Genomic DNA, 20,838 nt, shown 5'->3' on the forward strand with positions numbered 1-20,838 from the left:
CCCCCCCTCCCCCTCCCCCGCTCCGCCACCCACGCACACACACCTGTCCCTGATACACAGACTTTAATGACTTTTTTTTATGAAAAACGCGACCTCGAGATCTCCTAGCACACGAGCCTCTCAACTCGCTCGTGATGTATGCAATGGATAATTTTCCCTTTACCTTTGTTTAGGGGTATTTGCAGTGGAAGAGTCCCACTTGTCATTGACAATATGCCCTCGCCACAGAGCGGAATTTGGTATGCGCTGGAGATCCTCAAAAGTGAAGTGTAGCATTCCACTAGAAATAGCTGCTCACAAAACAGCCTCGGTCAAAGGCGATCGGCATTTGGACAGCGTTCTATCTGCATTTATTTTAAACACTGAAGGAATACTTATTCAAGTTGGATCGCGTAAGTTTATCGTAACACATTTGTAGCTAAAGTATACGCTTTAATTTTAAACGAGCGAGGGCGTAAAGCAACATATGCGCAAGCGTTACAATACCCTTTATTCTCCTGTTCCCCTCCCCCCAAAGAAGAAAATGGCTTTGAAGAATAGTAAAGAAATCGGCGATGGCCTTTTAACAAGGTTAACATTTATTTTTGCTACAGCTCTTTGCAGAATGTGCAAGCAACATTTCGCGGAGACAAACCAACAACAGAAAGTGACACCCGCACCAATGATTGAAGTTACTCCATGCGTAGAACTAGAGACTTCAGAAGCAAATGTAAGTAAGTAAACGGTAACCTTGGATACAGACAGTTATTCCAACATAACAAATGCCAAAATTCCGAAAGGGCTGGGTAACTGTGAATAACTGAAAACTTTGAAAATGACTCTGAAAATGATTTTAAGACGAATAGGTCACTGTTCGTTTCTTTAAATTCCTTTCGGTCTGGCTGGAGCGGGAGTATTGACAATGATAGCGGTATGCATATAAATTCATATTTTCTTTTTTTAAAATGATGTATAACTTAAGTTTCGAACTATAATAAAAAAAACTAATGCCTAGTGACAAAATAAACAGAAATATTGAAGTAACATTGATGTCTAAACGTCTTTTTTGTATGTTACAGAACAGCTCAAACTCTTCTCCAGGACAAAGTGATACCGGTCAATCTGTTGAAGAGTTCGCAGAAAGCCTTGGACGTCTAACAATCGCTGATGACACCTTTCTGTCACCAGACACAATAAGCACAGCTTCCACTCAGAGTGACGAGCCCACACCTGTGATCTTACATGAGCCGCACGAAAAGCTGAGTGAGTTCCTGGCAGCATGCAAACTTGAACCGCTTGGAAAGCCATGGCTTTCTTGGAGTGATTCTTCTGAGCGAACAAGACAACGTCAAACAAGGAGAGCCACAGAAATAGTAGCAACTGTGCTAAAGAGCGTCACCCCTGATAATGCTGGTGAACTCTGGCGACGTTTAGCCTCTTCTACGGCTATGAACAAGGCCCTGGGTGTAAGCGAGTTGTAACATTCAGAGCATTTGTATTTAGAGGCCCTAGCAGAAGCGTACCAGAATGCAACCAGCTGGGATACCCGTAGACAAGTGCTTTCGATTATGGCAGGGGTTGGAACTTTCAACGACATTTCCCGTTATATCCCGGGGTTGACAAGATACCGATACTCCATGGCTAATCTTCATCGATCACAGTTTGGCCGAGGCGCTCAAGTTCCACAACAGCCTACCACACGAATACGAGTAGACTTGAGGCAGCTTGACCACTTTCTTGGTTTCATCACGAGCCCGCATCTTGTTCAGGACCTTCCATTTGGGCAAAAACATCTCAAGCTTTCGTCTGGTGAGGTTATTCAAGTACCTAACGTAATCCGTATGATGATACCCGAGCGAGTGATACAACAGTACACTCAGTACTGTTTGGAGATCAACTTCAAACCATTCAGCGAAACTACTATGAGACGGGTACTCTTTGAGTGCAGTGCCTCTGTAAGAAAATCACTGCAGGGCTTAGATTATTTTGCAGCTGAGGGTGCTCGCGCATTTGATGATCTCGTGGCCCTCGTACGCCAAATAGGGGGATTAGGTTCCGGCAAGGAGTGGGAGACTACAGTTGTGCAAGCTCTTATGACAAGCAAGCAGTATTTGAAGGGGGACTATAAGGTAATGTGAATTCTGACTCCAGAAAGACAGCTTGAATAAAACTAAAAGTAAGTACTTATTTTACCTCGTCAACAAAATCATTCCGTAAAACAAATATATATTTTGTACTCTTTTTCTTCACTAAATGGTGCACGTGTAATTAGCTTACATAAATTCTCGAGATTAACAATGCGCGCACGAGGATAGTTTTTTTTTCTAAGGTTAAATTTAAAAGTTATTCGCCCCCCTTACGTTAATAGTATATGTTAGATTAGAAAATCATTTGATTAACTATTATATTGAAGTATAAGCACAGACAAACAGTAATCTCAGTTTTGTTTTATCAACAGGTTCATGTCACAAGCCACTCTAACGTAGCAGACCATTGTGTGTTGTTTGCTCTTAGCGACAGTAGTGATGCAGATTACCAGCAACAATGCAGTCACCAACACACTGATCTTTGTGACCGTTGTCAAAGTCTTCAGGAAACTCTGGCAAAGATTGAACGGGTCCTTGGTGAGACGACCTTTCCGACTCAGGACGCGAAAGACGAAGCGCTATTTATATTCCAGACAGGAAAAGATGCCGCAGACAGGCTCGCTGCAACCTGAAAGAATCACGTCAGGACTTTCATAAACGAAGGAAATGACGTGACCAATGCCGAACAACTGAAGAGTGCTCTTCTTTCGCATGGGGGGATAGAAGGAGTTCGAGTTGCTGTCATGCAAAGTGTCGAAGAGGAAGCAGTAGTAGATGACAGCAGAAAGATTATTGGTATCAACAAATTAAACAATTTCGAGTTTAAAGACGAAATTCTCGTAGCTTGGCGCGCTTATGGTATGGGAAAGGGAGAAGAGATCCCATTGGAACCAACATCAGAAGGTTAGTCTAATGAAAATTCACAATTCTTCCTTTTTAGAATTATTTCATCGCGCAAATATATATTTTTTTATAGTTTGAGTAAAAAGGTGTACGTTTATCGTTTGTTATAGCCTTCAGACGCATGAAAGGCATCCATTTCCCATCCTGGTACGCAGGAGGAGCGGGTGTCTGCCACCCCGTGGGGTTTTGCTTTGTAAAAGACTTAAGCCCCTTAGATCCTTTATAAATTTATAGTCCTTGATTCGTTCTACAAAATTTTTAAAACGAACATTGCAGAATATGGCGGTTCTGAAGAACATGTCCGGTCATAAGATGTAAAAAGCAAACGTTTCATCTGTTCGCGCAGCAAAGTGGACCAAAGGGGCACTCTTCACAGGCTGTGCAGAGTGAAGTATTGAAGTAGGTGAACAGTGCTTTTTATGTAAATCTTGTTTCTTTATGTGTTATCTACTTCAGAGCATGGCATTGGTTGGCTTTCATCTGAGTTTTCTTCTGGAGACTTTAAACCCCTCAGCCCAAAACCGACTCCGTCAAGGAAGAAGCAAGAGACGGAAGTGGAGCAGGTTCATGATCCTACTGACAATAGAAATGAATCGTCATCCGTGTTTACCTACCCTCAGGATGGGTGTGTTAAGGTCTTTCAAAGGCTGTCTTCTCTCGAAAAACACCTATCTTTAGAGAAATGCACCAAGCCTTTAGAGAAACGGTCTTTGTTAGACCTTGCCAAACTAGACTACAAGTCCAGGTTGGAGGAGGGCACGACCAGTCAAGTTATTTCGTTTGCGTCTTTTAGGGATACAAGAGAGGCTACATCCGGCGAAGTAGAGGTAAAAGAAGGATGGGCGCTAAAGCCGATCAAAAAAGCATATCGCTTTAAACAAAACCAGAGGGATTATCTAAATGCGAAGTTTACAATTGGTCAAACCAGCGGCAGAAAACTGGACGGTGATATCGTATCACGTGAAATGAGACGTGCACAAGGACTTGATGGTGTTCGTTTGTTCAAAGTATCCGAGTTTTTTACCCCGCAGCAGTGCACTTCATATTTCTCGCGTCTTGCAGCGAAGGTCCGACGGCAAACATCCGACGATGCTGAAATCCAAGCTGTAGTAGAAGAGGAAAACTTTACCATGGCAAGAGAAACAATCCTATCCATCACGCTACAGCACCCCATCACTTACGATCAGTACGATATCTGTGCCATGGCCAAGGGAGGATCTCTGGAGCGACTTAAACTTGGAATGCTTCAAAACATTTGTCAGCAACTAGAATTAGAAGTACCTCCCAAGCCTGTTCGCCGCAAAGCGCTCTACGTTGACCTGCTGAAAAAAGCCGTCATTAATTGCACTTGCCAGCTCCGTGGGAAAAATATGTAGAAACAGAAAGTACTACCCTGCTCACAGACGTTTTTCTGTTTTGGGAATTTGGTGCGCGCACAAGATAAGCGATTGCTCGTGAGAGAGGGCGGAACGCGCTTTTTTTTTTTTATACGTGCACTCGACGATATCTAAAAATGAAGAGAGTCTGTGAACAGGCTAGTAAAGTATACAAATTGTAGAGTTTTGCCTAAACGGTGTTCTCATTTCTCCTCAAAGGCTTGCTTCCAAGAGTGAATCATTCACCATTTGTTCTCGCCGGAATAACTAAGTCAAGAAAAAAATCTATTTTGTTCATTGTTTTGCTTCCTTTACTTATTTTTGAAGTTTGTTTATGTTTAAAAGAGCGTTCCTTTTCGGAAAGTGAGATAATTTCTTGTTTGTCAGGGTTGAAATCTTAACTAAACGAATTCAAAATCGAAGTCAACGGTCTCGAATGCATTTTAATTCTGCTTTTTCCCCCTGAAGAAAACTATTTTAAAATTGTGGTAACGGAGTTTCGTCAAGCGATGACAGCTTCAGTTCGAAGTTGCGATCTCAATGATTTCGCTGGTAGCAAAGTAGCTAAACAAACGTTTTTCAGTCGTCATATAAAAAAAGTTATTTACGGCTCTTACCAACACAGCTGAAAGCTAGAAATAACATTTTCACTGTAAAAACATATTACAAGCAACAGTAAGTAGTCCTTTTACACTAAACTTTGCATTTAGTATGAATTCATTCAGCGGGCCGTCTAATTTGCATAAAGTTTTTTAACTTAAATTCTCAAATTGCTTACTCCAGTGTCAGGGCTGTATTTAATTTCCAGAGCTAAAACGTTCCTGTAATTTACTTCAATAGCCAAGGCTTTATTCTATATGGGTTTTACTAGGAAGCGGCATATACCAGAGGGCTTTTACAACGGTTAAAGCTCGCTTTCATTTTCTAACATTTCAAGAGACACAAATACGACCTTTTTAAACTTGTCGATTGTAAATGTTAAAAAATTCTTTCTTCAAATTTTCTTTTAGGATTTTAAAGATTAAGAACGAAATAATACTCGGCTGAAGTTTCGATGTTAGGGATTGTTTCTTATGCCTTCACCGTTTTCTCGAAGTTGCGGTCGGATTCTGTTGTTTTTAAGCGCGAAAAGACAGCAATAAAACGATTTTTCAAACTATTTGTTATTTCTCCCGTACAATGAATCGCTTGAACCCAAAACTATTTTTTCTTGAATTAGGTCACTAAAAGGGATGTTTTGGCAAAAGAAAAAAAAATTCAATTTTTTTACGAGTGTCTTGCGATTTTCGATTTTCTCGGAAAATGGCTCTTAACGCCTCAAGGCTTGCTGGTTTGGCATTCAGTGGAAAAGTAATAAAAAAAATACATTCAGTTGCACTTAAATGATTATAATTACGATTTATATATCAATTCTAACTGAGCAATGACTCTGGATACAGAAAACAAGACATTGCATTATATTAGGTGGCTTGATCCAAATGAGCCAAGAAAGCTTTTTTTTTTTCGTTTGGTACTTAATCATAAAAAAGCCCCACATTCTGTAATTGTAAGTCATAAAGTGAAATTCAGTACTCTAACTCTATTCAATAGATCATACTGCAGTTTTCAACACCACCTTGATGGGTTGGTGGGCAGGCATGACCTTGCAGAATTTGTATAAGAATTCAATGTCAAATAATCTTTGTGAATTATATTAGGTGGCTTGATGTAAATGAGCCAAGAAGGCATTTTTTTTTTGTTTGGTACATAATGATAAAAAAGCCCCATATTCTTTAGTTGTAAGTCATGGAGTGAAATTCAATACTTTAACTATATTCAATAGACCTTACTGCAGTTTTCAATACCACCTTAAGGGGTTGATGGGCAGGCGTGACCTAGTAGTATCTGTATAAGAATCTAATGTCAAATAATTTTTGTGAAAATTCTGTTATGATAAAAATATAAATGTTGTACATGTTACAGGAAAAGGATTCTTCTGTAACAAAAATTTTCCTCTTGCAGACTAAAAATTTCCTGAAAAAAATAACAGACAATGCATGGAAAATCTATTTCAAACAACAGGGCAAACTCAAGGACACGAACAGCCATAGCCACTATGTAGCAAGCATCCCTACCACTCCCAAAATGCATTATCAGTTGCCCCAGATGTCCAGGCAGTTCAAGGAAAATTTTAAACATTAACACAGTTTTGTGTATTCAGATTAATTGTTGCTAAGTGCATTATTTCACGACAACGTACTATAACAAGTTAGGTATACATATAGTTAATATCATAAAAGCAAATGATTTCTGGTGTTATCGCTAGTTGAGATATCAGATTAAGAAAGTATATGGTTATTAATAAAGGGTTTAATTTTAGCTGAAAGCTTTTCGAGTAATTAATTTAACTGTTCGTTGTAAAATTACAAAGCAAAACACTAAAATACTTACTTACCATTCGGTCTCAAACGTATTTCACTTAACTACTTTAAAAATTTGAGCTTGTGTTTTATTCTCCAGTGTAACGACATGAATTAGTGGCAAAAAGAGCCACGCTAGCACGCAAGCAACGAAAGGCCTGGGCACAAATTCAGCAGGCTTGGCTACTGAGTTGAACCTCGATTCTGAGCTCTTTCAGGGAACGTCATAAAGCGTCTTCGCTGCAAATCCCAACGAAACATGGCGGCTGTTCCAAATAGTGACCTCCGAGTCTCAGGGAGGTAAAAGCCTGATTGCAACAGTGATTTTTTCATCCTTTTTCTAATTTTTTAGGGGGAACCTTTTTATTTATTTATTTATTTATTTATTTTTCCATTTCTTTCGTCTAATTGCAGATTTGGTAGAATTGAAACCAGTCAGATGATTCATTTGCACTATCTCAACAAAGTACCAACAAGAATCGTAAGGAGGAAAAACGGTATCACCGTTGAGAGTAGATGTGTGGTGTGTCGAATAGGAATTCAGGACCCAAATGTTCCTGAAAACAGTTTTTTGTGCAATTTCTGCTTGGACTTCTACATGTGCGAAACTTGTTTCATGAGACGGGAATATGCGGGTAGAGAATCCTCCTGGTTGATTTGTCCTGCAGACACAATGATAGTGGCTCGTCTTCACGATTCTCCTCCTGGAAATGAATGTTCCATTTGCAGGATAGAAATTGAAAACAGGTATGCAAGGTAATGTCATTGAAAATCTACATAATGTTGGATTTGTACAAAAACATAATCACAAAGTGTAGTAATGTTGGACACTGTATGTGATGCTGTGGAAAAAAAATTTTTTCAGTACTAGCTTCTCAGTACTACATTTACGTGTTTAGTCTGGCACATTGTTTATGTTGAAATATGTGAAGGAAGTCAAGTCATTGCTGCATGCATAGTCTTTTAATTTTGAATATGGATATGAACTTGTTTAACTGTAGACTTCTTAGTTTTCATTTGAAGTAAATTAATTTATTTCTCTTCACATTTCATTCCTCCAGCATTGCTTTCTATGCTGTTGATGAATTGATAGAAAGGCAGTGCAGCTTCATAGCCTGTTGTAGATGTATAATGGGTAAGTCATCCTGAAATTTCTCTTGTGGTTCTACAAGTCAAATTCTTAATAGAAGCCAAGGTCAATAAATTGTAGTAATTGTGCTATAGGGCATCTAGAAATTTCTTCATATTTAATCTGTAATTTTCCTTAAAAAATGGACCTCTTCATCTGTAATGCAATGGTTTGAGCACTAGATGACTAAATCTTATAAGTTAATGTTGAGTACTTTCTTATCTGATTGATGTATTCTTTTTTTTCTTATAAAACTGTGAAATGGAGTAGAAGACAAGGGCCAAACCAAAAGCCCTCCTTAAGATATTTTCACAGAAGCTATTTCTGAGGAATATATCCATCTTGGTAACAACATATTTACTGTATTTACTCATGTATAAGTCGACCTTTTATGACCAAAAAATCAGCCCAAAAAATCACCTTAAATCCTACAGCTTCGATGTTATTTACAGTGCTGAACGTTTGATTTCATTGAGGATTACAGTAGCTCAGTAACCTGGCAAATGCCGTTGTCTTGCGCGGTCTTGCTTGTTATATGTGATCCTTCAAAGTTATTTGGTGTTATTTCTGTTTACTTAATCTACTTTCAAAATCAGCATTAAGATAAAGGTTAGTTAAATGCAAGAAGATTTCATTTTCCATGTGATTTACAAAATATGGAAAAATACTTCAGTCTCCGATATATTGAAGTGCTTGTGTGTGCTTAAATTGTGGTGATTTAAACAAGTGCTGATAAACTTCAAGGAACATGATTACATTTTGCTCTGCAGTTTTTCAATTCTTCGTGTTTTCAATGCGTTCCCAGAAATAAGAGATTAACTTTTGGGAATTTCTATCTGTCTGAATTTTTACTTCTTTGACTAGAAATGACAAAAAATCCGATTTTTGAATTTAAAAATGGGGGGTCAACTTATACATGAGTAAATACAGTAAGTTGTATCAGGCACAGTTTGTTGCCTTGCATCCAGCCACTTGAAAAATGTTGAATTTCACAAGGTTATAAGTTTGTGGATCAGTAAAGCACCAACCATCATTGTTTAGTGACTCGTCGCATTATGTTTTGAATCATGTATTGTCTTGGATGTTAATTATCTGGGCCATCTATTATGTGGACTATTAAGCCCAGTTCCCATGACTCCGGATACTGGAGGTTTGATCATATATTATTTTGAATTATGATTTTAAGAAGATATGGATTTTTAGAGCATCTTCCTTTTTGCTTGCTGCCTGTAGCACTGAATGAATCACCATGCTTTAAGCACCGGGCCACCCTCTTATAGAGAAACCATTTTGACCATTAGGACAAATATGAATATTTTGATTGAAAACCAATCTGAAATATTACAAATAACAGCAGGCAATGGTGTGACCCCAGCTAATATCTCAAATGTGAGTCACACTGAAACAGAGATTATGTTCTCTGTGATGCAATGCTTTAAGCACCAGGCCACCCTCTTATAGAGAAACCATTTTGTTTTTTCCTGCTCAAGGACCAATAAATGGGCATGAAGGAATTCAAGAAGCTCTTCAGAGAAATGCTGAGTTAGCAGACCGGCCAAGACAAGAAGCAAATGGTATATACATACATACATACATACATACATACACACATACTAACACACAATAACTCGTTCGCCCTTGAAGCGGATGTAGACATTGGCAATGTTCACCAATGTTTAAGCTTCTGTTAGATGTTCACTAATGTTCACCAGTGTTTTTTTACTAAATATCGTTTAATTTTCTGTATGTTTAACTTCTAGTAGGTTGTATTGGATTGACGACCAACTTGCCGACATCTCTACTCGATTTTATACGTCGGCGAGTTGGTCCATCGGCCCTTCTCAAGATATCTTTGCAGAAGATATTTCTGAAGGATACATTCATCTTAGTAACAATATAAAGTGGATGTAGCTAACTTAATTATGGATGTAGTAAACTTAATTGTGAAATAATTGTCATGTATTCATTGGATAGATGGAGGACCAATGTTAGCCGATCACTCACATGGATTACTAGTGCAAGGTAAATCATTTTTCATTTGTGTGTTACCGGTACATCCTTTCAAATGGTAAAGTAAGGAAGGCATGGATTCTCAAAGTGCGTTCCTTTTTGCATGCTCCTTATTGCCCTGAATGGACAGCTATGAAGCTACGAATAGACCAGTATGAAGCTATTGGAGGTATTGGCTTCAACCCCAATACCTCCAATGGAATTTATTGTTCTACAGATATTTTCTCTGTAAACCATTTTCTCTGTAATGCAATGCTCTAACCATCAGGTCACCCTCTCAACAAGAAACCATTTTGTTTTTTAGAACAATTTCCTCAAAGAAGAATAATACAAAGGGAACTCGAAGTACAGAGAATTGCTGAGTTAGCAAACCAGCTAGGACAAGAAGAAGCAGGAAATGGTACATACATACCTACATACATACCTACATACATACACAATTTATTTGGTGAGGCAGGTTACAAATGGGATAGGTTAGACGAAAAATCCTGACGTGGACCTGCTATTTCTGAAGGATGTATGCATTGTATTTTCTAAGCATCTTATTGTTGTTGTTCACAACAAGTGCCTGTAGCCCTGAATGAATCCCCATGGAGCTACTAGCACCAATTGTATTTACCTTGGCTTCAATCCCCAGTAGCTGTTGTCACAATACTGGCTTTTACCATTAGGAAATTGAGTTACCAAAGGAAAACTAGTTGAATTCTCCTGTGGTAAAATTTATCTTGGGTTTCAATTTCCCAAGATGAAAAGGACACACCAACTTTTGTCACAGGATTCTGGGTTCAAAATTACAAACCAGAAAAATGCTTTGGTATGCAATTCACATTGGAAAGATGCTTAAGCACTGTGATCTAGAGTTATTTTTCTACAGTATTTGATTGTGGTCATGCACATCAAGTGTGATGACCCATACCCCTTGCCAACAATGGTATTGTCAGCTTTTGTTTGGATTGTAGGCTGGTTTTAGGACAAATATGAATATTTTGATTGAAAACCAATCTGAAATATTACAAATAACAACAGGCAATGGTGTGACCCCAGCTAATATCTCAAATGTGAGTCACACTGAAACAGAGATTATTTTCTCTGTGATGCAATGCGTTAAACACCAGGCCACCCTCTTATAGAGAAACCATTTTGTTTTTTCCTGCACAAGGACCAATAAATGGGCATGAAGGAATTCAAGAAGCTCTTCAGAGAAATGCTGAGTTAGCAGACCGGCCAAGACAAGAAGCAAATGGTATATACATACATACACACATACTAACACACAATAACTCGTTCGCCCTTGAAGCGGATGTAGACATTGGCAATGTTCACCAATGTTTAAGCTTCTGTTAGATGTTCACCAATGTTCACCAGTGTTTTTTTACTAAATATCGTTTAATTTTCTGTATGTTTAACTTCTAGTAGGTTGTATTGGATTGATGACCAACTTGCCGACGTCTCTACTCGATTTAATATGTCGGCGAGTTGGCGTCGGCGAGTTGGTCCATCGGCCCTTCTCAAGATATCTTCGCAGAAGCTATTTCTGAAGGATATATTCATCTTAGTAACAACATAAAGTGGATGTAGCTAACTTAATTATGGATGTAGTAAACTTAATTGTGAAATAATTGTCAGGTATTCATTGGATAGATGGAGGACCAATGTTAGCTAATCAGCCACATGGATTACAAGCGCAAGGTAAATCATTTTTCATTTGTGTGTTACCGGTACATCCTTTCAAATGGTAAAGTAAGGAAGGCATGGATTCTCAAAGTGCATTCCTTTTTGCATGCTCCTTATTGCCCTGAATGGACAGCTATGAAGCTACGAATAGACCAGTATGAAGCTATTGGAGGTATTGGCTTCAACCCCAATACCTCCAATGGAATTTATTGTTCTACAGATATTTTCTCTGTAAACCATTTTCTCTGTAATGCAATGCTCTAACCATCAGGTCACCCTCTCAACAAGAAACCATTTTGTTTTTTAGAACAATTTCCTCAAAGAAGAATAATACAAAGGGAACTCGAAGTACAGAGAATTGCTGAGTTAGCAAACCAGCTAGGACAAGAAGAAGCAGGAAATGGTACATACATACCTACATACATACCTACATACATACACAATTTATTTGGTGAGGCAGGTTACAAATGGGATAGGTTAGACGAAAAATCCTGACGTGGACCTGCTATTTCTGAAGGATGTATGCATTGTATTTTCTAAGCATCTTATTGTTGTTGTTCACAACAAGTGCCTGTAGCCCTGAATGAATCCCCATGGAGCTACTAGCACCAATTGTATTTACCTTGGCTTCAATCCCCAGTAGCTGTTGTCACAATACTGGCTTTTACCATTAGGAAATTGAGTTACCAAAGGAAAACTAGTTGAATTCTCCTGTGGTAAAATTTATCTTGGGTTTCAATTTCCCAAGATGAAAAGGACACACCAACTTTTGTCACAGGATTCTGGGTTCAAAATTACAAACCAGAAAAATGCTTTGGCATGCAATTCACATTGGAAAGATGCTTAAGCACTGTGATCTAGAGTTATTTTTCTACAGTATTTGATTGTGGTCATGCACATCAAGTGTGATGACCCATACCCCTTGCCAACAATGGTATTGTCAGCTTTTGTTTGGATTGTAGGCTAGTTTTAGGACAAATATGAATATTTTGATTGAAAACCAATCTGAAATATTACAAATAACAACAGGCAATGGTGTGACCCCAGCTAATATCTCAAATGTGAGTCACACTGAAACAGAGATTATTTTCTCTGTGATGCAATGCTTTAAGCACCAGGCCACCCTCTTATAGAGAAACCAATTTTGTTTTTTCCTGCTCAAGGACCAATAAATGGACCTGAAGGAATTCAAGAAGCTCTTCAGGGAAATGCTGAGTTAGCAGACCAGCCAAGACAAGAAGAAGCAGCAAATGGTATGGACCTGCTATTTCTGAAGGATATTTTTATTGAATTTTCTGTAGCCTTTGATTGTCATAATGCACAACAAGTGCGATGACCCCTACCCTTTCCCAACAATGGTATCATCAGTTCTTGTTTGGAATGTAGGCTGGTTATAAATTGTATAAGCTGTACTTGTAAAGCTTGTATTCTTCTTTATTTGTCATATTGTAGGCAAACTATGAATAGTGTTGTAGATTGTAGTTTAGGATAGAATTGTGGAAACCATCAGACTGCGGAGTCTGTATAGATTCTGCGACAAAGGAACAGAGGTTCATTCATTTTGACTTGGTGCATAACAGTTCTTTATTACTTAACATAGTAAAACACAGACTTCTTGGGTGTAAGTGAAGACTCGAAGTAAATGTGTTCCTATCCACTCTTATTTAGGCCCTTTTTATTAACAGTCGTTATTTATTTATTCAACAGCATGACTGAATGGATCAATTGGCATGGACATACGTTGGAACACCTCCCCATTTAAATATGTACTTCCCCATTTTAATGTGTACTTGAAATTTTAGGTATCTTAGTTCCCAAATGAACCAATCAGATCTCAAATACATTTTTAAGAGCTAATGTCAGCATGCATCAAACAAACAGCGGCAAGTCACCCAAATTTGTTTTCCCTCCTACTTTCATATTTTGTATTTTGTATGTTCTAATAATTGTGGTATAGTTTTTTTGTAAAAATTTATTTTAGTTTTTTCACCGTGAAATATTTTCAAATTTTCACCGTGAATATTACACGAGTTGTGTGACCTCATGTAACGAATGTACTAGACCTACGGTGTTTCTGTGAACATAATCCTTTGTTTTATCATCGAAACTTAAGAGCCATTTTCCGAGAAAATCGAAAATCGCAAGACACTCGTAAAAAAATTGAATTTTTTTTCTTTTGCCAAAACATCCCTTTTAGTGACCTAATTCAAGAAAAAATAGTTTTGGGTTCAAGCGATTCATTGTACGGGAGAAATAACAAATAGCTTGAAAAATCGTTTTATTGCTGTCTTTTCGCGCTTAAAAACAACAGAATCCGACCGCAACTTCGAGAAAACGGTGAAGGCATAAGAAACAATCCCTAACATCGAAACTTCAGCCGAGTATTATTTCGTTCTTAATCTTTAAAATCCTAAAAGAAAATTTGAAGAAAGAATTTTTTAACATTTACAATCGACAAGTTTAAAAAGGTCGTATTTGTGTCTCTTGAAATGTTAGAAAATGAAAGCGAACTTTAACCGTTGTAAAAGCCCTCTGGTATATGCCGCTTCCTAGTAAAACCCATATAGAATAAAGCCTTGGCTATTGAAGTAAATTACAGGAACGTTTTAGCTCTGGAAATTAAATACAGCCCTGACACTGGAGTAAGCAATTTGAGAATTTAAGTTAAAAAACTTTATGCAAATTAGACGGCCGCTGAATGAATTCATACTAAATGCAAAGTTTAGTGTAAAAGGACTACTTACTGTTGCTTGTAATACGTTTTTACGCAGGGCTGAATACGCGATGTGGAGTGTTATAAAATTCCACATTCTCGCGCGTAACGCTTTCTCTAGAGACCTCTAGAAGTGTTGTTTAGCGAAGATAAACAAAGTTATCTTTGGTTAACTCAAAGAACTTGCAGAAATACCTCCAGCCTGCATAAAAGGCGCTTTATGAGCCAAGCGAGGCGAAAGTGGCATTTTGCACGAAGCGCGAGAAGCGACGAGGGGAGAAGAAAAATAAAGCTTTATTTTTCTCCATCCCTCGTCTCGCGCTTCGCACTCGTTTCGTGCTTCGAGCAAATGCCGCGTTCGCCTTGCTTGACTCATAAAGCGGCTGTTATGCAGGCTAAAATACCTCTTCACATTTATAAGATAAGGTGTCATTGATTTGTCAGAGCGGGAAGAGACATTTATAACGTGCAAATAGTCACGAGCTGAAAGGTAACTGACTGATTTGTAACAAGGACTCACCCTGACAAACAAGAAATTATCTCACTTTCCGAAAAGGAACGCTCTTTTAAACATAAACAAACTTCAAAAATAAGTAAAGGAAGCAAAACAATGAACAAAATAGATTTTTTCTTGACTTAGTTATTCCGGCGAGAACAAATGGTGAATGATTCACTCTTGGAAGCAAGCCTTTGAGGAGAAATGAGAACACCGTTTAGGCAAAACTCTACAATTTGTATACTTTACTAGCCTGTTCACAGACTCTCTTCATTTTTAGATATCGTCGAGTGCACGTATAAAAAAAAAAGCGCGTTCCGCCCTCTCTCACGAGCAATCGCTTATCTTGTGCGCGCACCAAATTCCCAAAACAGAAAAACGTCTGTGAGCAGGGTAGTACTTTCTGTTTCTACATATTTTTCCCACGGAGCTGGCAAGTGCAATTAATGACGGCTTTTTTCAGCAGGTCAACGTAGAGCGCTTTGCGGCGAACAGGCTTGGGAGGTACTTCTAATTCTAGTTGCTGACAAATGTTTTGAAGCATTCCAAGTTTAAGTCGCTCCAGAGATCCTCCCTTGGCCATGGCACAGATATCGTACTGATCGTAAGTGATGGGGTGCTGTAGCGTGATGGATAGGATTGTTTCTCTTGCCATGGTAAAGTTTTCCTCTTCTACTACAGCTTGGATTTCAGCATCGTCGGATGTTTGCCGTCGGACCTTCGCTGCAAGACGCGAGAAATATGAAGTGCACTGCTGCGGGGTAAAAAACTCGGATACTTTGAACAAACGAACACCATCAAGTCCTTGTGCACGTCTCATTTCACGTGATACGATATCACCGTCCAGTTTTCTGCCGCTGGTTTGACCAATTGTAAACTTCGCATTTAGATAATCCCTCTGGTTTTGTTTAAAGCGATATGCTTTTTTGATCGGCTTTAGCGCCCATCCTTCTTTTACCTCTACTTCGCCGGATGTAGCCTCTCTTGTATCCCTAAAAGACGCAAACGAAATAACTTGACTGGTCGTGCCCTCCTCCAACCTGGATTTGTAGTCTAGTTTGGCAAGGTCTAACAAAGACCGTTTCTCTAAAGGCTTGGTGCATTTCTCTAAAGATAGGTGTTTTTCGAGAGAAGACAGCCTTTGAAAGACCTTAACACACCCATCCTGAGGGCAGGTAAACACGGATGACGATTCATTTCTATTGTCAGTAGGATCATGAACCTGCTCCACTTCCGTCTCTTGCTTCTTCCTTGACTGAGTCGGTTTTGGGCTGAGGGGTTTAAAGTCTCCAGAAGAAAACTCAGATGAAAGCCAACCAATGTCATGCTCTGAAGTAGATAACACATAAAGAAACAAGATTTACATAAAAAGCACTGTTCACCTACTTCAATACTTCACTCTGCACAGCCTGTGAAGAGTGCCCCTTTGGTCCACTTTGCTGCGCGAACAGATGAAACGTTTGCTTTTTACATCTTATGACCGGACATGTTCTTCAGAACCGCCATATTCTGCAATGTTCGTTTTAAAAATTTTGTAGAACGAATCAAGGACTATAAATTTATAAAGGATCTAAGGGCTTAAGTCTTTTACATAGCAAAACCCCACGGGGTGGCAGACACCCGCTCCTCCTGCGTACCAGGATGGGAAATGGATGCCTTTCATGCGTCTGAAGGCTATAACAAACGATAAACGTACACCTTTTTACTCAAACTATAAAAAAATATATATTTGTGCGATGAAATAATTCTAAAAAGGAAGAATTGTGAATTTTCATTAGACTAACCTTCTGATGTTGGTTCCAATGGGATCTCTTCTCCCTTTCCCATATCATAAGCGCGCCAAGCTACGAGAATTTCGTCTTTAAACTCGAAATTGTTTAATTTGTTGATACCAATAATCTTTCTGCTGTCATCTACTACTGCTTCCTCTTCGACACTTTGCATGACAGCAACTCGAACTCCTTCTATCCCCCCATGCGAAAGAAGAGCACTCTTCAGTTGTTCGGCATTGGTCACGTCATTTCCTTCGTTTATGAAAGTCCTGACGTGATTCTTGCAGGTTGCAGCGAGCCTGTCTGCGGCATCTTTTCCACCCTGTGGGTCAGAAAAGTCAATGCGCTGGATTTCGATGCCGGTGGAGGAGGATATCACTGGGCATGAGAGTACGGTGGACAACGAATGATAACATCCTGCGTTATCTTGGCGAAAGAACGCCTTGTTAATCTCACTGTGCTCCAGCTTGATGGTATTCAGGACATCCTGCATGATTTTAACCACTGCAGCACTGCCTTGATTGCACGACTGGACTATGTGCAGAAAGCCCTGCCACTGGAGTACCCCGCTCACACGACGGTAGACGACAGAAACGTGCCAGGAGATACCTCGCTTACCAAACCAGTCGGTTTGGGACTCTCTGTATTTTTGTGGCAGGAACTTCATGGCCCAGTCGTTAATTGTCAAGACAGTGTTGTCGTCAAGTTTCTCCAGTGCATCTATTCTCGTTTGGTCTTGGTTAGCTGATCTAAGGATGTATTTCCAGGACATTATGGCCAGCTGGGCTGTCTGGAATATAAATAGCGCTTCGTCTTTCGCGTCCTGAGTCGGAAAGGTCGTCTCACCAAGGACCCGTTCAATCTTTGCCAGAGTTTCCTGAAGACTTTGACAACGGTCACAAAGATCAGTGTGTTGGTGACTGCATTGTTGCTGGTAATCTGCATCACTACTGTCGCTAAGAGCAAACAACACACAATGGTCTGCTACGTTAGAGTGGCTTGTGACATGAACCTGTTGATAAAACAAAACTGAGATTACTGTTTGTCTGTGCTTATACTTCAATATAATAGTTAATCAAATGATTTTCTAATCTAACATATACTATTAACGTAAGGGGGGCGAATAACTTTTAACCTTAACCTTAGAAAAAAAAACTATCCTCGTGCGCGCATTGTTAATCTCGAGAATTTATGTAAGCTAATTACACGTGCACCATTTAGTGAAGAAAAAGAGTACAAAATATATATTTGTTTTACGGAATGATTTTGTTGACGAGGTAAAATAAGTACTTACTTTTAGTTTTATTCAAGCTGTCTTTCTGGAGTCAGAATTCATATTACCTTATAGTCCCCCTTCAAATACTGCTTGCTTGTCATAAGAGCTTGCACAACTGTAGTCTCCCACTCCTTGCCGGAACCTAATCCCCCTAATTTGGCGTACGAGGGCCACGAGATCATCAAATGCGCGAGCACCCTCAGCTGCAAAATAATCTAAGCCCTGCAGTGATTTTCTTACAGAGGCACTGCACTCAAAGAGTACCCGTCTCATAGTAGTTTCGCTGAATGGTTTGAAGTTGATCTCCAAACAGTACTGAGTGTACTGTTGTATCACTCGCTCGGGTATCATCATACGGATTACGTTAGGTACTTGAATAACCTCACCAGACGAAAGCTTGAGATGTTTTTGCCCAAATGGAAGGTCCTGAACAAGATGCGGGCTCGTGATGAAACCAAGAAAGTGGTCAAGCTGCCTCAAGTCTACTCGTATTCGTGTGGTAGGCTGTTGTGGAACTTGAGCGCCTCGGCCAAACTGTGATCGATGAAGATTAGCCATGGAGTATCGGTATCTTGTCAACCCCGGGATATAACGGGAAATGTCGTTGAAAGTTCCAACCCCTGCCATAATCGAAAGCACTTGTCTACGGGTATCCCAGCTGGTTGCATTCTGGTACGCTTCTGCTAGGGCCTCTAAATACAAATGCTCTGAATGTTACAACTCGCTTACACCCAGGGCCTTGTTCATAGCCGTAGAAGAGGCTAAACGTCGCCAGAGTTCACCAGCATTATCAGGGGTGACGCTCTTTAGCACAGTTGCTACTATTTCTGTGGCTCTCCTTGTTTGACGTTGTCTTGTTCGCTCAGAAGAATCACTCCAAGAAAGCCATGGCTTTCCAAGCGGTTCAAGTTTGCATGCTGCCAGGAACTCACTCAGCTTTTCGCGCGGCTCATGTAAAATCACAGGTGTGGGCTCGTCACTCTGAGTGGAAGCTGTGCTTATTGTGTCTGGTGACAGAAAGGTGTCATCAGCGATTGTTAGACGTCCAAGGCTTTCTGCGAACTCTTCAACAGATTGACCGGTATCACTTTGTCCTGGAGATGAGTTTGAGCTGTTCTGTAACATACAAAAAAGACGTTTAGACATCAATGTTACTTCAATATTTCTGTTTATTTTGTCACTAGGCATTAGTTTTTTTTATTATAGTTCGAAACTTAAGTTATACATCATTTTAAAAAAAGAAAATATGAATTTACATGCATACCGCTATCATTGTCAATACTCCCGCTCCAGCCAGACCGAAAGGAATTTAAAGAAACGAACAGTGACCTATTCGTCTTAAAATCATTTTCAGAGTCATTTTCAAAGTTTACAGTTATTCACAGTTACCCAGCCCTTTCGGAATTTTGGCATTTGTTATGTTGGAATAACTGTCTGTATCCAAGGTTACCGTTTACTTACTTACATTTGCTTCTGAAGTCTCTAGTTCTACGCATGGAGTAACTTCAATCATTGGTGCGGATGTCACTTTCTGTTGTTGGTTTGTCTCCGCGAAATGTTGCTTGCACATTCTGCAAAGAGCTGTAGCAAAAATAAATGTTAACCTTGTTAAAAGGCCATCGCTAACCCTAAGCAATTACTGGTGAATAAAGATCTTTTTTGCTATCGTAAGCGTTAATATTAGGTTTGCAAAATATTAACGCCGCGGATAAAAGCCTGCGATTTTTAAAGAGATGAACTCGTTTGCTTATCGTTCTTGCAAGCAGGATACAAAAGAGCGGTACGCAAGTACTGGGGACAATAACTTTGTCAAATGGAAGGGGACATTTCGGTTCGACCGACCGAAATAACCTGACCGGTCAAAGTGGACCAGCTTCAAAGGCGTTCCCAAATATTCTGGTAGGACCGAACCGAAATGGTCCATTCCATTTGATTTCTAACCGAAACTTGCGGAATTTTGGGCTGAATGGAAAGCACCCGAAGATTTTCTTAGAATAACATGACCATCGTGAGGTCTGTGATAAAGAGATGATGGAAATGTACACCACTATTAGCCGCTACGTAAGACGGTAAGACAGTACATAAGATTTACCTGCTCTTGCTAACAGCAGTTTCCATTCAGTGTCAAGTGCTGTATCTGCTTTTAATCCATACAGCTCGCAGTGCCTCGAAATGTCCCTTGTACAATTTCTTAAAGCGAGAACTTCAACTTGGCCTGGATAATTGGTCAAAATCAGGTATGGATGAGTTGCCACTTTACAGGACAAACAGATTGAGAGATGGATTTAACTTCTATCGCAACAAGCAATGGTAAGTTGTTCGTTCAACAAAACTTTGCGTTAAAAATATGAATTCATTCAGCGGGCCGTCTAATTTGCATAAATTTTATTTACTCAGATACTCAAATTGCTTACTTTAGTGTGAGGACTATATTGGATTTCCAGAGCTAAAACTTTCCAGTAATTTAGTTCAATAGCCAAGGTTTTATTCTATATGGGTTTTACTAGGAAGCGGCATATACCAGTGGCCTTTTACAACAGTTAAAGTTCGCCTTCTTTTATTAACATTTCCAGGGATACAAATTTGACCTTTTTAAACTTGTCGATTGTAAAATGTTAAAGAGTAAGTACGAAATAATACTCGGCTGAAGTTTCGATGTTAGGGATTGTTTCTTATGCGTTCACCGTTTTCTCGAAGTTGCGGTCGGATTTTGTTCGTTTGAGTACGAAAAACCAGCAAAAAAATCGATTTTTCAAACTTTTTGTAATTTCTCCCGTACAATGAATCGCTTGAACCCAAAATTATTTTTTCTTCAATAAGGTTACTAAAAGGGATGTTTTGGCGAGAGGAAAAAAAATTCGTTTTTTTCACGAGTGTCATGTGATTTTCGATTTTCTCGGAAAATGGCTCTTAAGGGCTTACCCCGGAATATTCTCAAATCTCAATTAACTCTCTCTTGATCCGTCGCTGTTAATGTAACAGTGATTTTGAGGGCTTGCCCACCCATGTTTTTAAAGCCCAATT

The 20,838-nt window shown here is 39.3% G+C and overlaps 3 protein-coding genes across 6 annotated transcripts in view; 1 reads left to right on the forward strand and 2 right to left on the reverse strand.

The window, feature by feature from the left end:
• The first annotated feature begins 6,980 nt into the window (after positions 1 to 6,980).
• The window catches only part of LOC136283815 (uncharacterized), a 56,352-nt gene continuing 42,494 nt past the window's right edge, over positions 6,981 to 20,838 (forward strand). For 2 of the 4 annotated variants that reach the window (XM_066173087.1, XM_066173090.1), the window contains exons 1-9: positions 6,981 to 7,044; positions 7,159 to 7,500; positions 7,806 to 7,879; positions 9,364 to 9,447; positions 9,848 to 9,895; positions 10,188 to 10,283; positions 11,043 to 11,126; positions 11,510 to 11,572; positions 11,865 to 11,960. In XM_066173087.1, coding sequence (XP_066029184.1) covers positions 7,004 to 7,044; positions 7,159 to 7,500; positions 7,806 to 7,879; positions 9,364 to 9,447; positions 9,848 to 9,895; positions 10,188 to 10,283; positions 11,043 to 11,126; positions 11,510 to 11,572; positions 11,865 to 11,960 — 928 coding nt within the window. In that variant the 5' untranslated portion in view covers positions 6,981 to 7,003. Of the gene's footprint in view, positions 7,045 to 7,158; positions 7,501 to 7,805; positions 7,880 to 9,363; positions 9,448 to 9,847; positions 9,896 to 10,187; positions 10,284 to 11,042; positions 11,127 to 11,509; positions 11,573 to 11,864; positions 11,961 to 12,720; positions 12,811 to 13,264; positions 14,874 to 20,838 lie in introns of those variants that run through there. The other 2 variants (XM_066173089.1, XM_066173088.1) reach the window with 2 other exon arrangements.
• LOC136284014 (uncharacterized) lies at positions 15,045 to 16,255 on the reverse strand. Its single transcript, XM_066173716.1, has 2 exons — positions 16,153 to 16,255; positions 15,045 to 15,758 (listed from the first exon to the last, which is right to left on the reverse strand). The coding sequence occupies exon 2, from the start codon at positions 15,584 to 15,586 to the stop codon at positions 15,176 to 15,178; it is 411 nt and encodes a 136-aa protein (XP_066029813.1). The 5' UTR covers positions 15,587 to 15,758; positions 16,153 to 16,255; the 3' UTR covers positions 15,045 to 15,175.
• LOC136283901 (uncharacterized) lies at positions 16,546 to 18,441 on the reverse strand. The gene is made up of 2 exons (XM_066173462.1): positions 17,902 to 18,441; positions 16,546 to 17,550 (listed from the first exon to the last, which is right to left on the reverse strand). Exons 1-2 carry the CDS (start codon positions 18,439 to 18,441, stop codon positions 16,546 to 16,548), a joined length of 1,545 nt encoding a protein of 514 aa, XP_066029559.1.

This window comes from Pocillopora verrucosa, chromosome 10 (genome assembly GCF_036669915.1).
Source record: "Pocillopora verrucosa isolate sample1 chromosome 10, ASM3666991v2, whole genome shotgun sequence".
Lineage (NCBI taxonomy): Eukaryota > Metazoa > Cnidaria > Anthozoa > Scleractinia > Pocilloporidae > Pocillopora > Pocillopora verrucosa.